The sequence below is a fragment of the Chamaea fasciata genome, unplaced genomic scaffold, assembly GCF_029207755.1.
Source record: "Chamaea fasciata isolate MVZ Bird 193981 ecotype frontalis unplaced genomic scaffold, bChaFas1.0.hap1 SCAF_6, whole genome shotgun sequence".
Taxonomy (NCBI): Eukaryota; Metazoa; Chordata; class Aves; order Passeriformes; family Sylviidae; genus Chamaea; species Chamaea fasciata.
The window spans coordinates 57,186,240-57,198,726 of NW_027094091.1; the positions used below are offsets into that span (position 1 = coordinate 57,186,240).

Here is a 12,487-nt window from a genome sequence, read left to right on the forward strand (position 1 = left end):
CTGCCCATCTGATTTTTTCTGTGATGTGATCCATTATGCAGAGCAGACTCCCAGCAGTGTAGTTGGGTTTTGAAAGCATGACCCACAAGAGCAGATCCTTCTTACGGAGTCAGGGGATGTGGATTTGCAGTCTCTATATCCAGTTTTTAATACTCTGGCTTGCATCAGAAAACCATAAAATGTCATGAATCATGCCTTCTTCAGATGTCTTGGGTTATTAGTTTACTTCTCAGCTGATAAAAACGACAGGTTTTTTTTTGTCACACCCCCTACTAATCCTTGGAGGATTGACAAGGCTTGACAGTGGAAATGTGTTATGAAAGAAATATCTGTTGTTTATTTTTTCACTAGATATTCTGACTGTAGCAATGCTGGAGGAGTACTCAGGTGATAATATGGAGAGTACTTATGCTGCAAACTGAGAGGCAGCATAAATTCTTTTTCCTAAAGAAATGGGAACTTGTGGATCAAAGTCATTACCTTTTGAGGCCAGCTGTGTACTGGCAGTGTACCTGCAGTTTGAGAGCTGTGCTTTCTGCCACCCAACTCTGTGTGGGTTAAACAAAAAGCAGAAAGAGCAGATAAGCAATAGGCTGCAGCCAGGCTGGAAAAGTGCTGTCAAAATTACTTTGTCCCTCAAGACATTTGAAGTTCCAGAGAAAGGATCTTTTCCAAATGGAACTAGCATAGAGAATGTGCTTTTGTACGTGCCATCCAGGTTGAGTTATTTACACATTGCTGTGTAGTGTTGCAGAATGTGAAGTGAGCAACAAGTCAGGATTATGGAAAAAAACTGGCAGTGAAACTTGGTTTTGCTGGGAAGTAATCTCTGGCTTGTGTAAGAAGGTCTTGTGTTGAAAATAATCACAGCTTAATTCATTGTATCCCAGGGCATCAGGCTGGTGTTGGACTATGATTATCAGCCTTTGCTAGTTCAAGGGCAAATTAGCAGGGGGTGATGGGGCTTCCAATATTTAAGCTTCCAAAATAGCATTTCTTACTCTCATCTTCTTTTCTTTGGAGAGGTGACATGGTTTAGGTGAAAAGTGTTTGCTGATCATCCTTTGTAGGAATAGCATTTGGGGCTTTTCCCTTAAAGCAGAACATGCCTGGAGTGTTTTCAGTGAAGTGCTTACCTTAAAATCACAAATTTATGGGGATTCAGAAATAATCTCATCCTGTCCTGGGTTTTTGTTGTTTTTTTTTTTTTGCTTAAATTGTGCCTCTCTTGAGGAGAGCAAAAGATGGGGGAAGGTGAAAGAAACAGAATTTTCTTTGACAAAGTTGTGACAAAACCCATATATCCAAGTAGACTTCTATTTTATTTGAGACTTCTATGCAGAGTGTTAAGCTGACAGTACAGTAAATAAAGGAAATGGGTCCCATTTCAGGGGGTGGTAAAATCTACATTCAACAATTCTACTGAAGAGTTTTGTGAGCAGCTTAGTCATTAGGTTAGTAGTATTTATTGGTTCAGACAGATCATGGATACATGTGGGAGAAAACACTGGTTGTTTAGCTATGAACCATTTGAAGTAGTTAAATTTTTCTGCTGTTAATAAATGTAGAAATTTTCTGCACTTGGGTTTGATAAGAATTCAGTGAACCTTAATCCACCTTCTTCTTGAAAGCTGTTAAGCTGTTAATTTTAGAAGTAAGCAGAATTCACCAATTTTAGTGCAGTACTGGGAGTCTGTTCAGCCGGGCTCAGAAAAGGAGATTTTCATTTATGTCCTCTGCAACAAAGAAGAAAACATTATTAACATTTTATGCCAAAGAGACATTTTTATGCTGGATCACTGTCAATAAAGTGACTGATGCTATGAATGAGCAATCAGTGGCTCAGAAGTATATGTGTATTAAGATAACTCCTTGCAGCTTTCTTCCTTCATGACTGGTAAATTGTCATCAGAAGAGATGGAAAAATTCCGGGAAGAGCGAAGGCTCCGTGTGTCTGACCTCTGACCAGAATCAGCCTCCACTTAAAATTAGGGACTTGGTAGTAGGATTTTGAACACATTTCTTCAGTCTGCTTGTTGGGCCAAATACCTTCTGTCCCATAACTCTTCTGGGATTAACCTGTGCTATGTTGTTAACCCCACTGACCTTTTGCACTCCTGTTATTAGTGTTCTGTTTTCCTCCCGGCACAGTAGCCAAGGGCTTCTGCTTACAATTTCTTTGCCTTACGTTGAGGTCTGAGTGATGCTCTTGGTGGGAACATTCTGTCAGGTACATCTGCCTGTTCTCTTAGGTTTACCTTCCTTAATCCCAAAGCAGTGGCACCATTCCTTCAAAGCGACGAGTTTGTCCTGGTCTCCATCGCACTCTTGGAAGAAACGGGTTATGCAGTGTTCCATGGGAACAAGGGAGGCTCTCAAGGGTGCGAGCTCCGAGTGTGTTAATAATCTGAAAGAAAAGGCCGGTATGGAGAGCTGCATTTCCTTAAAAAATCAGCAGGATTATCAAAACTGATCTAAGGTGCTAGAAGACAACAATGATGGCTTTATCAGAGATGCCTCAGTGGGTTTTGTTACGGTGCTTCTGTAGTGAATCTGTCCAAGGTCATTATAAAGATGTCCAATATTTGATGAACTAAAATGCTTTTGCTGCATGTTTGTCTGCTAACATCTTTTTTCCTGGAACAAGTATTGCTTGTGTAGTAATTACAAGTATTGTAAGGAACAACTAGCTCAAAACTCATCACTTGTGGAGTTTTGCTGTTAATCTTCAGGATATCAGCCTTGCAAAAGAACTTATCTGTGCTTTAAAACAGTGGGTGTGATTGGCCTGAGGCACTGTAGTTCTGAACTTGGAAATACGGATCCCACCACTGGGTGATACAACCAAAAGCTTAAAATTTGAGTCATGTTATCAGAAGCTGGAGGCTTCCTCTGAACTGACTATATCTGCTCCTTAAACTGAGGGGCCTCTCTGGTGTTAGTTGAAAACTGTGGATACCTCACTAGTGGATTTTTTTGCTGCCAGGACTCTGTCCTTTTACTTAGCCTGTTGCTCTTAGCTTCAGTAAAAACAGGACTTCTTCCTGGCTGAAAACATTTGTAGGTATTAAGACACTGTAGACCTCGCAGTGTAATACCTGATCGTGCAAGGCAAGAAGATGGCCGATTCTGACCTAGGATATGATCAGGAAAACAGTGAGGGAAGAAGTTCTGCATTAGAGAGGGTTTGATACTGGCTTCTAACAGCTGAGGGACTGGTTCTGTATGTTGAGAAACCCTTGAGGTGTTTAGAAAAGTAAAACAGCCTGAGTTTAATCAGCAAATCAGAACTGAACCGCAGATATTTTTTTTTTACCTGTCAACAGGGTGCTGATCAAGCTGGTGAAACTGCCAGTGCACAGGATACACATACATGTGGTAATTTTTCTCAAAGTCGTGCAGGAGCAGTTCAACCGGGTGGTCACCAGCCACAAGGCGCTTATCATTCTGGTAGATCTTTTTGACCTGAACTCAACACAACACAAATTTTTATTTTTTGTTTTGGGATGAAGACCTGTCCTGAAAACAACCATCTGGCAAGAAGGTGTTTTGGAGAAATGAAACTTGATAATAAAATACCACTAGGGAAATGTGTTTTAGTGTTAGTGACCATACACAGCATGAAAAGCTTGCCTCAGGTAGTCCAGGACATTTTTGCTGCTGTCCACGTCACCTTTGGCAGTAACTAGAAAGGAAGTGAAATTCTTGTGGCTTTATTGCCAAACTCAGCTAAGGAGGGCAGTAGCCTCAGCTTTTTAGGAGATTAAAACAGTTTTATCGCATCTTCTGTGCTAAGGCAAGCAACTCATGTTTTGGTGTGAAATAAGCCATCTCAGAAGTCATTTAATTCATGCCATTTAGTATGGTCTTGTTTGGAAAGGATTGCTGACCTTATTCCTTTGCTTTTCAGTTAGAATCCCAGAAGTGTTCATGTCACGTTCATAATATTGAATAAGGATGTTCTTAAGCCAGTCTCGCATCCGGAGGGGAAACTGATCCACTTCATAATCAGTACAGGGGGGGATGTCTGTGCCAAAGAGAAAAGCTTTTGTTAACAACTCATCTGTTGAGTCCCTATTTGAGCATTTCTGAGATTTGAGATCTACTTCCAGTTAAAACTAAAATTGATGGAGCTGTTAATACATGAAACTGTGAATGAACCTAATGTGTTCAATTATAAATTCACAATTTTTTGGTGCACGTGCTTAACCAGTTGTGCAAGCCACAACCTTTGTATGTCTGTGCAGCTTTTGAGCACAGCTGTGCAGTGAAGCTCTAATCAGTCAGTTGCATGGAAGCAGAGTTTTTGACAGCAAAGGAATATTCTGGCTGGGAATGCACTTTCCCCCTACCATGTGCAGCAGTTGAAGAGGTTGGAAATCAGTTCTGGCTTTTAGATCCTGACTTCTGCATCTGGCATCTAAGTTTGGTTGATGTTTTTTGAGTTTTTGTTTTCCATGGGGGTTTGAGACGGACATTTTCATTTATTACCTCTCTACAAACACTGTTTTTCTGGCCAAGGATTTACAAAAAATCTTCAGAGGCTATAGCAATAGGAACATGGAAGACAGTGCAGAGGAAACATAAGGTCAACAACAAATTGGTGTAAGCACAGGAAAGGTGTCTAGGTTTCAGACACTTTCTAACCATGTTTAGGGTTTTGAAGGTCTTCATTAGCAGATAATTGATACACAAGTGGCAGATTACAGGAGGAAGGGTAATTTAGGGCTGGAAGATGAGTTAAGACTACTGGTTCTTTATACCTCGGTGAATTCTTCAGAGAAAAACAAGCTTACATTTGCAGGAGCCCATATAGTCTAGGTGCAGCTGGCGTCCCATTTTTGTCCCTTCCAGTTGACATTTGGTGCCAAAGAGCTGACATGTGCCATCATAAGTCTTGTTATCCGTACCACAGACCTAGAGGAAGCAAAACCACCACCCCACCACTGTGATGAGAAACATCCTTGTCACTCAGAGGCATTACAGTAATAAAAGCATCATTACCATGTGGTGAATACCAACAGGGAGTACACATGATCAGAAGTATCAGAATTATTATTGTTGTGTGCCCACATGAGGATTCGTTGTCTGTACTTGTACACCCAGTTTTGCAACACTTGTGTTCAATTTTGTGGTTGTAATACAGCCCCTGAGATGCTGTGGGATTATTTCACTTAGTATGTACTCAGCATGTGCTCTGAAACACCAAATGGATACGTAGAACTGTTAGTGACAGGGGAAAGCTACAATCCCTGAGAGACTGAGTGGAGCAAGTCAGTTACTGTGTAGGGTTCATACTGTTCTCAAGCCACTCTCAGTGAGTTTGGGTGCTTTATACTTAATTTTGCAATTACTGGAATCACTCAAACTCGCATGCTTTTTAGGGTGGAATCATTCTCAATAATAGCAGGGGAATATGTTATCTTGTGAATGCTTTAGGTGGCTTTTCCCGGTCCTGCGCTCTGGGTGAAATACTCACATGCTCATAGTCTTTGGTGGGAGGGCAAGCAGCAGGATCTTGGCAAATGCAGTGGGGTTTCCCTTGTTTGTCTGCATGGCAGACTTTGCCTCTTTTGCAGTGGAAGTTCCGACATGTGTCTGACAATCCTAGAAGGAAAGAAGGACTCTTAGAGGTGATGGGATAAAGCCAAGTGTTTGTCAGATGCAACTGACAACCAAAGCAAAATACAGCCCAATATTCATCAAGAAGTTAAAATGCATTTTTAAGTTTGTTATGAGGCTGGATCTTGTATTGAATAAAACAAGCCAAACTTTAAATGAGGATTTTTTTTTTTTTGAGACTTCTAACAGTCCCAGGTTAATTGGATGGGGAATTTTTTTTTATTTTTTTTTATTTTTTTTTTTTTTAGTAAAAGCTATTTTTTCTGTGGGGGCTGATATTGACTTCCAGCTTCCTTCAGTGAAACATATCCCCATCTGTCTTTGCTGTATCAAGCACTGGCCTTTGTCCCACTCCTACTTGAATTCAAGCTACTGTTTTGAAACTGAAAGCTCTCAGTCCAAGGTAATCCCCATTTCTGTATAACTGACACAAAAATTTGTGCACTGCCTACAAACGTTTTTCACAAACAAACTACTAAATCCAAGGCAGTATGGAAGGGATTCTCTGGGAACATAGGATTAGGCACAAACACAGTTCAGTCACGTGAAATTCTGTGCTGCAAAAGGCAGAAAAGAAACACAGACCAGCAGATTCCCCAGCTGCAGAGAGTTGGGAGTTACACGAGAACTTTGCTTGGCGCTTACCAAGGAGACCCTCCTCATTCCTGTTGCTGCCACTTTCCATCTCACCATGGGAACTGCCTGTAGTCTCAACCTGCACAGTCACAGAGGCATAAGCAGAAAGTTTGGTAAATCTTGGGAAGAAAAAAAATGCTTGGACAATTTTTTTTTTCTGGTCCAAATATAGAGCTGACTGAGGCGCAGTTTGATCTGCTTTTGGCAGAGAGGGGTTGCTATGCAAAATGTGTGAGAGGAGCATAAAGCCTCTGGTAGTATTACCATGCTCTTCTTATTTGGGGAAAAAAATAGAGTAGGAGGTGGAGAGAGAAAGAGAGAATGGGAGCTCAGTAAGGCCTGAGTTTCTTAGGACTATTCTGTGGACTGTAGTCTTGCGTTTCCAAGCTGTTCACTTTTATGTGGTAGCATTTAAAATCTTTGTGAGAAAGGAGTGAACAGGCTGGCCTAGTAAGCTGGAGTCTGGGTTTCAGGCTTTGTATCTGTATTTATCTGTGTGTTTTATTACATACCCCATTTGGGCTGGAGCCCTTTTGTGAACGGTGTTCACGTCCAATTCACCTAAATGCTCTGGGTGCAGTGACACAGCATGAACCAGAGGAATAGTGAAGAGAAGCGGAGATGAGACTTCTGCATATTATGAAGTCACCTGTTCTTCTCCAACAGGTCATTTCAATCAGCAGGAATTTCAATTTGGAACTGGTCCCTCTCCCCCTTTTTGTGGTATTCATGTTCTATTTTAAGGATAATTTACCTTATCTTCACTCTCCATTGAATTCATGTTCTGAACAGAGCTACTCATTTTCAGTTGTTGCTTGTTATCAGAATCAGGTGGCTCATGATCATAATAATCTTGTTCAGAGTGAGCAAGGTCTTTAATCTTGACAATTTGGTAATCCTCAGTCTCTCTGTGAACTGCAGTGCCATCTTCAGTGGTTCCTTCCCCTTCAGGCTCAGTACTGGTGCTCTCCTGGTCATTACTCTGGATTCTCTCCTCTTCTTCGTAGGCTGCCTCTTTCCAGGTATTGCTGAGATATTCCTCACCATCAATGTCACCACTGTCATGACCATCATCATCATTACTATCTTGTACTTTCACCACTGTGTCATGATCACTCTGATAGTTCACTTGGATAGTGTCCTTTCTCTCTTGACTTTGCTGTTTGCCATCCTGATATTCATTATGGGTTTTTTGAGAGAGGGAGATTTCTTCTTCATAGGACTTCTTCTTCCTGTTCTCCCTCTCTTCTTCCTCTAGGTCAAATTTCTCGCTGTGTCTCTTGGTTTTCCAGGTTGGTTGGCTGGAATCTCTCAGGAGTTCATCAGATTGCATGCTGTTCTCATGTTGCTGTCTTTTGTATTGGTCACCTTGCCGTGCCTGGTGGCCTTTGTGCTTTGTGTCTCTGTAGTCAGTTTCTTCACCCCACTCCTCGTCCTCTTCTTCCGTGCTTTCCTCTTCATCGCTTTCACTGCTTTTTTCAGGCAGGCCAACAGCATTTTTGTTATATTTCCACATGTTATGCTCCTGATGAAGGCTGAAGGCACCCCCTGGGTATTCCACGTGGCCTGGCAAGTGTCGGTTTGCCGTGTTCCCATGTTTCTCGTGCTTCCTGAGCTGGTCATGCTCAGAGCTGGACTGTTCTCTGCTGCTGCTCCCAGAGTCACTGTCCTGGTTTTCAGAAGCCAAACCTAGTTTATTGTGCAGAGCAAGGAAATCGATGCTTTTCAGGCTGTTTTTGACTTGATGCTCGCTCCCAGTTCTTCCTTGTTTCCTAATGGTCAGGGGCTCATCCCTGTCTTCAGTGCCTGGTACTGATACCTCTGGTTTTAAGTTTCTGTGAGTGGGCAGCAAATCCCCCTTGTCTACATGCCCTGTGTTCTCTTCCTTTGAGGCTTCAGGATGAATATATTCACTCTTTAAAAAAAGACCAAACAAAAAAACCACATGAATAAATCTTAGGATTTATTTGAAGTTGATGCAGTGTTATTTTTGCCTTGCATTGCAAAGCATGGCACTGGCTTTCTTTGGGTTTTTTTGCATGTGCTCCTCTTAAACTAGTCCAGAACACATAATTCACAGCTGGTATCCCCTCTTTCTTAGAAAATCTGTTTATCTGTCCCTTCTTTTATTGCTGGAGTTTCTGGAGAGGTCTATGCAACTCTGTTTCAGAGACAGATGCAGATGGGTGTCTTGTGAAATCTCAAAATGCTTAATTAGTATTTTAGTCATAACTACAGGCACTTGTAGGCTGCAGTAATTATCACTTACCTTAGAGAAGGGAGATGCAAAACATAACTTCCTACACAGATAAGGGAAAAATAAGGGACCTGGGAAAAGAGGAGCAGGTGAAGAGATGGCACCTTTTACAAGGCGTCCTGATAGTAAATCCTGAGGAGTGCCCTGCATTGATTTCATAATCCATATATTCATCTTCTTTGATACATCATTGCTTACCATCTGAAGTCACCAGGAACTATTGTGTGTGGTGACAACTGTAAGATCAACAATAGATGTTTGAGTGCCTTTTTTTTCTTAATTTGTCAAGCCAATAGCAAAAGTAGCACCTTCAGTGGAAATGGTTCAAATGCTTGAGGAGAAAGCAGGTACTAAAATGACTGTCTTGCTGAACCAATTACCTTTCTGCTGCTGTGTGTATTTCTGAACAACTCCTACGGGTGTTCAGTGTTGCTCATCACTTACAGCAACATAGCACCTGATGCTGGAGTTTAATTTGGAAGAATGCTCCTTCTCAGCATCCAGGTTTCTGGAATAGCTTTTTCCTTTAGTTTGGGCAGTGTCATGACTGCTTGGAAACAAGCACTCTACTCACAAACACGTAAATATTTTTTTTTAAGGTAGGATTGGAAACACTAATTTGGTTTTTGTAGATCAGCTATACCCTATTTCCTATGTCAAAGTGGTATCTTAATGTTTTGCAGTTTTGTCTTTTGCCTGGTGTCCTTGCTGATGTGGGAATAGTACTGGGAACTATATTCACTGTAGCAGTTCCAACTCCAGCTTTTTCAGGGGAAGTTTGTATGTTTGCTCCAATCTAACAGAAATTCACTGTGAAGCTTTTCCAAAGGTCTACAGATTCAGAACACACAAGGCCAAACAGTCTTTAAGGTTTTCTGTTGCAGGTGCCTGTGTTTGGAGCAGCAGTTTGAGAAAGATTTGGCTCATGTCTTGACAGGAAGCCTTGTCCTGCACCTCTCCTGCAGAGATATGCCTGGACAGGGCTTCCAGATGCTGCTGTCTGTTCTACCTTTGTCCCCCAGGTAAAATCAGCTCCTAGAACTCGGGTGCTCCTGAAGGAACTTGGGCAAATTTCAGTCACTATCTGTGATTAGATACTGTGGGGGAGAACCGGCCTTTGGTAGATGATGCACACACTTGGGACTGATGATTCATTGGCTACTGCAAGGTTTTGTTTTGATGCAAGTGTCTTCTGTGTGTTATTTCTGGTAGACAGCTGTAGGCTACAAACTAATCTTTATACCATTTCCTCTGCTGGATTCTTTGTTAGGAAAAGTTAATTTTTTTTGTTTTTCATAGTGCCAAGCACCATCCAGATTGATATGAAATGTATCTGGAAAGCTGTACAGAGTGGGATATAGTTTATAATTAAAAATAAAAAGATGGTTAGCATAAGAGTTGGGATTTTGAGTCTCTTACTACAGAGCGTGATCTGAGTTTAGTAGTCCTGAAACACCCAGTGGCTTGGAGCCCAGATCCATTGTGTCTGAGCCACAAAGGCTCACCAGAACAGTGTAATAAAAAGGAATTTTTATTTGGGTCAGCCATGAATGCTAAACTGTGGGCTCCGTCGTTAGCACACATATGGCATAGGGAGGGCTGGTGAAATCCTCTGTCTCATTGCCATCAGGGCATCTGGCTCACCAGCCACAGAGTACTCTGAGTACACAGGACAAGCTGTGTCTTGTGCCTGCACTGAATAATGAAACATATGGTGGCTAAAATTCTTACATATTTGAGACTGCATATGATCCCCCTGGTCTGATAAACTGAGGATTTCATCCTCCTCCTGTACTGGAGCTGTGATAACAAGAATGTCCCTGGAGATTACTGCTTGTGCAAATGTGGGTAATGGTGATGTGTGGGGATTCATTTAAGGTAATTTTGTGAATGAGTGAAACTTCCATTTTGAGCTTTAGATTTTGTCCTGTTTGCAATTGTTTAATATGCAAGGCATGAGATATTTGGCACTAATTCTTAGGGTGAGAGCACCTAAAGTTTTTTAACGTAAATCAGTTTTCTAACCAGTATGTATGTGCTAATGTGCTTTTTTATATTTAGGATGAATAATATAAGTTAATTCCTATTGTTTAAAGAACAAGAAGAGTACCTTTTCTGGAGTTTTCTGTCTGTGAGTTCTGAGCTTGTGGTTTACAGGATGGTTCTAAAAAAGACAAATATATGAATATCTGCACGTCCACAAAAATCTTGCATAGGTCAATGTGATAACACAGAACATTCTCAGAATGGGAAATTAAGTGCCTGGTAATAATAGCATGATGAGACTTACTGGAATAGCAAAAATTGGTCCTACAAGACAAATGAAGAGAGCTACAGCCTTCATGTTTTCCAGATCTTGTAGAGGACAATAGTTAATGGTACAGGGGCAGGGCTTAGAGGTTTCCTTTCTGCAAGAAACATGGAAACAAAACAAGTTAGGATTTGGGTATAATGACCTAGAAATGACTGATGGAAGCACTGTAGTGGCTGCCATAACTTGTTAAGTCTGGAGACCCACAAAATTGCTATGCAATGTCCTGTAAACTCAGATGTGAGACCAGCTTAACTAGAGGACACTTTAGTCTCAGTTCTTTGACAGTGATTAAGCGTCGACTGTGTTCACAAACTCCAGTGGGTGTTACTGAGAGGCAGAGTTGTGAATGGACAGAGGTTGAGTATTTAAATACTTACAAATACTTGTATTTATCCTCCCCTCTGAGATACTACTTTGTGAAAAATGCCTCTTTTTTATTGAACACTGAGGCAGTGCCTGCTTGTGGCATCTGTATAGCTGGGGTGTCTCCTGGCTGCTCCCCTCTGTGTCTGGTAGGAAGAATTAAGTGGTGAAATTCTGCTCAGCAGGTCTCCAAGCTCAGAAGTGCTGTCCAGGCTACTTGAAGAATGGGTGAAGTCCTGTTTTGGATGTAGTCCTGCTTCTGTGTTTTCTGGGAAATTGTCACCCCAAGTGTGCACTTTTGGAAGATCCCTCTGTTAAACACTGTTTAATGTCATTATCTTTTCGTTAATGAAGATCAAAATAGTCATTAGTGTGCCATATCTAGTATGCAATCCATTTTTTCTTGCAGTTAGTCTCCAAATTACCTCTTGACTAATTATCTATTATCTCTTTGGCATTCACAGTTAGTTGTCCAAGATGTTTTCGGAGGGAAAGGCAGAATACAACAAAAGCCATTAATGAGCATATGCAAAATGCCTCGCTGGGCTGGATATGGGCAGTCACTTCAGATCAAGGCAAGTGTTGTTAGACTGAGGGTTATGCAGAACCCAACTTGTCAGAAATACAGGGCAATAATCCAATTTCATGTAAAGCCCTAAAAACTGCATGCTGTGCTTTTTGAAGGTCTGGAAAATGATTGAGAAAAGAAAGATTTGAATGTCAGGTAGGCTTGATTTTCATTTCTTTCTGTTGCTGGTGAGCAACACAGATCTGGGCATGTCACTTAACTGAGTTTCCTTTTTTTAAAACTCTCATTTGTCATATTTGTTTGGTAAACTGGGTTGAAAGTTATAAATGAAAAGTTCTGCATGTTGTACTTTATAATTGTAATTTTCTAATTTGGCTTGTCTCTGTTAAAAGTTGCCTCTTCCACCTTTGCTCAAATAATGAAAAAGTACTTGGAATAGATCTGAGTTAAGGTGGCAGGACAGGGATTTTGTATTTTCTTTTCTTATTAATAGCAAGCCCACAGCAGCCCATAGGAAACATTAGTCTTGAATTAAATGTTTGGTCTTGGGTAAGTATTGAATTATTAGGGAATCCTGACCACACTGATTAGAGTGTCCTATGATGGATTATGAGATTTATTTTTTTTTTCCACTAAGTGGGAAGGCACTTCATTCTTGCTTAAATTTCCAAATATGTCCTACAGAAAAGAATTTTTAAAAGCAAGCTTTTGTAACACGCAAGTTTTATAAAACTATCAGAAAGGAACAATTACACAAGAAGCTATT

At 41.0% G+C, this 12,487-nt stretch overlaps 1 protein-coding gene across 1 annotated transcript; it reads right to left on the reverse strand.

The window, feature by feature from the left end:
• Nucleotides 1-1,316: 1,316 nt before the first annotated feature.
• SPARCL1 (SPARC like 1) lies at nt 1,317-10,878 on the reverse strand. The gene is made up of 10 exons (XM_066185021.1): nt 10,806-10,878; nt 10,626-10,679; nt 7,013-8,173; nt 6,268-6,337; nt 5,480-5,607; nt 4,797-4,917; nt 3,891-4,027; nt 3,317-3,465; nt 2,259-2,407; nt 1,317-1,736 (listed from the first exon to the last, which is right to left on the reverse strand). The coding sequence occupies exons 1-10, from the start codon at nt 10,857-10,859 to the stop codon at nt 1,708-1,710; spliced, it is 2,052 nt and encodes a 683-aa protein (XP_066041118.1). The 5' UTR covers nt 10,860-10,878; the 3' UTR covers nt 1,317-1,707.
• Nucleotides 10,879-12,487: the final 1,609 nt, after the last annotated feature.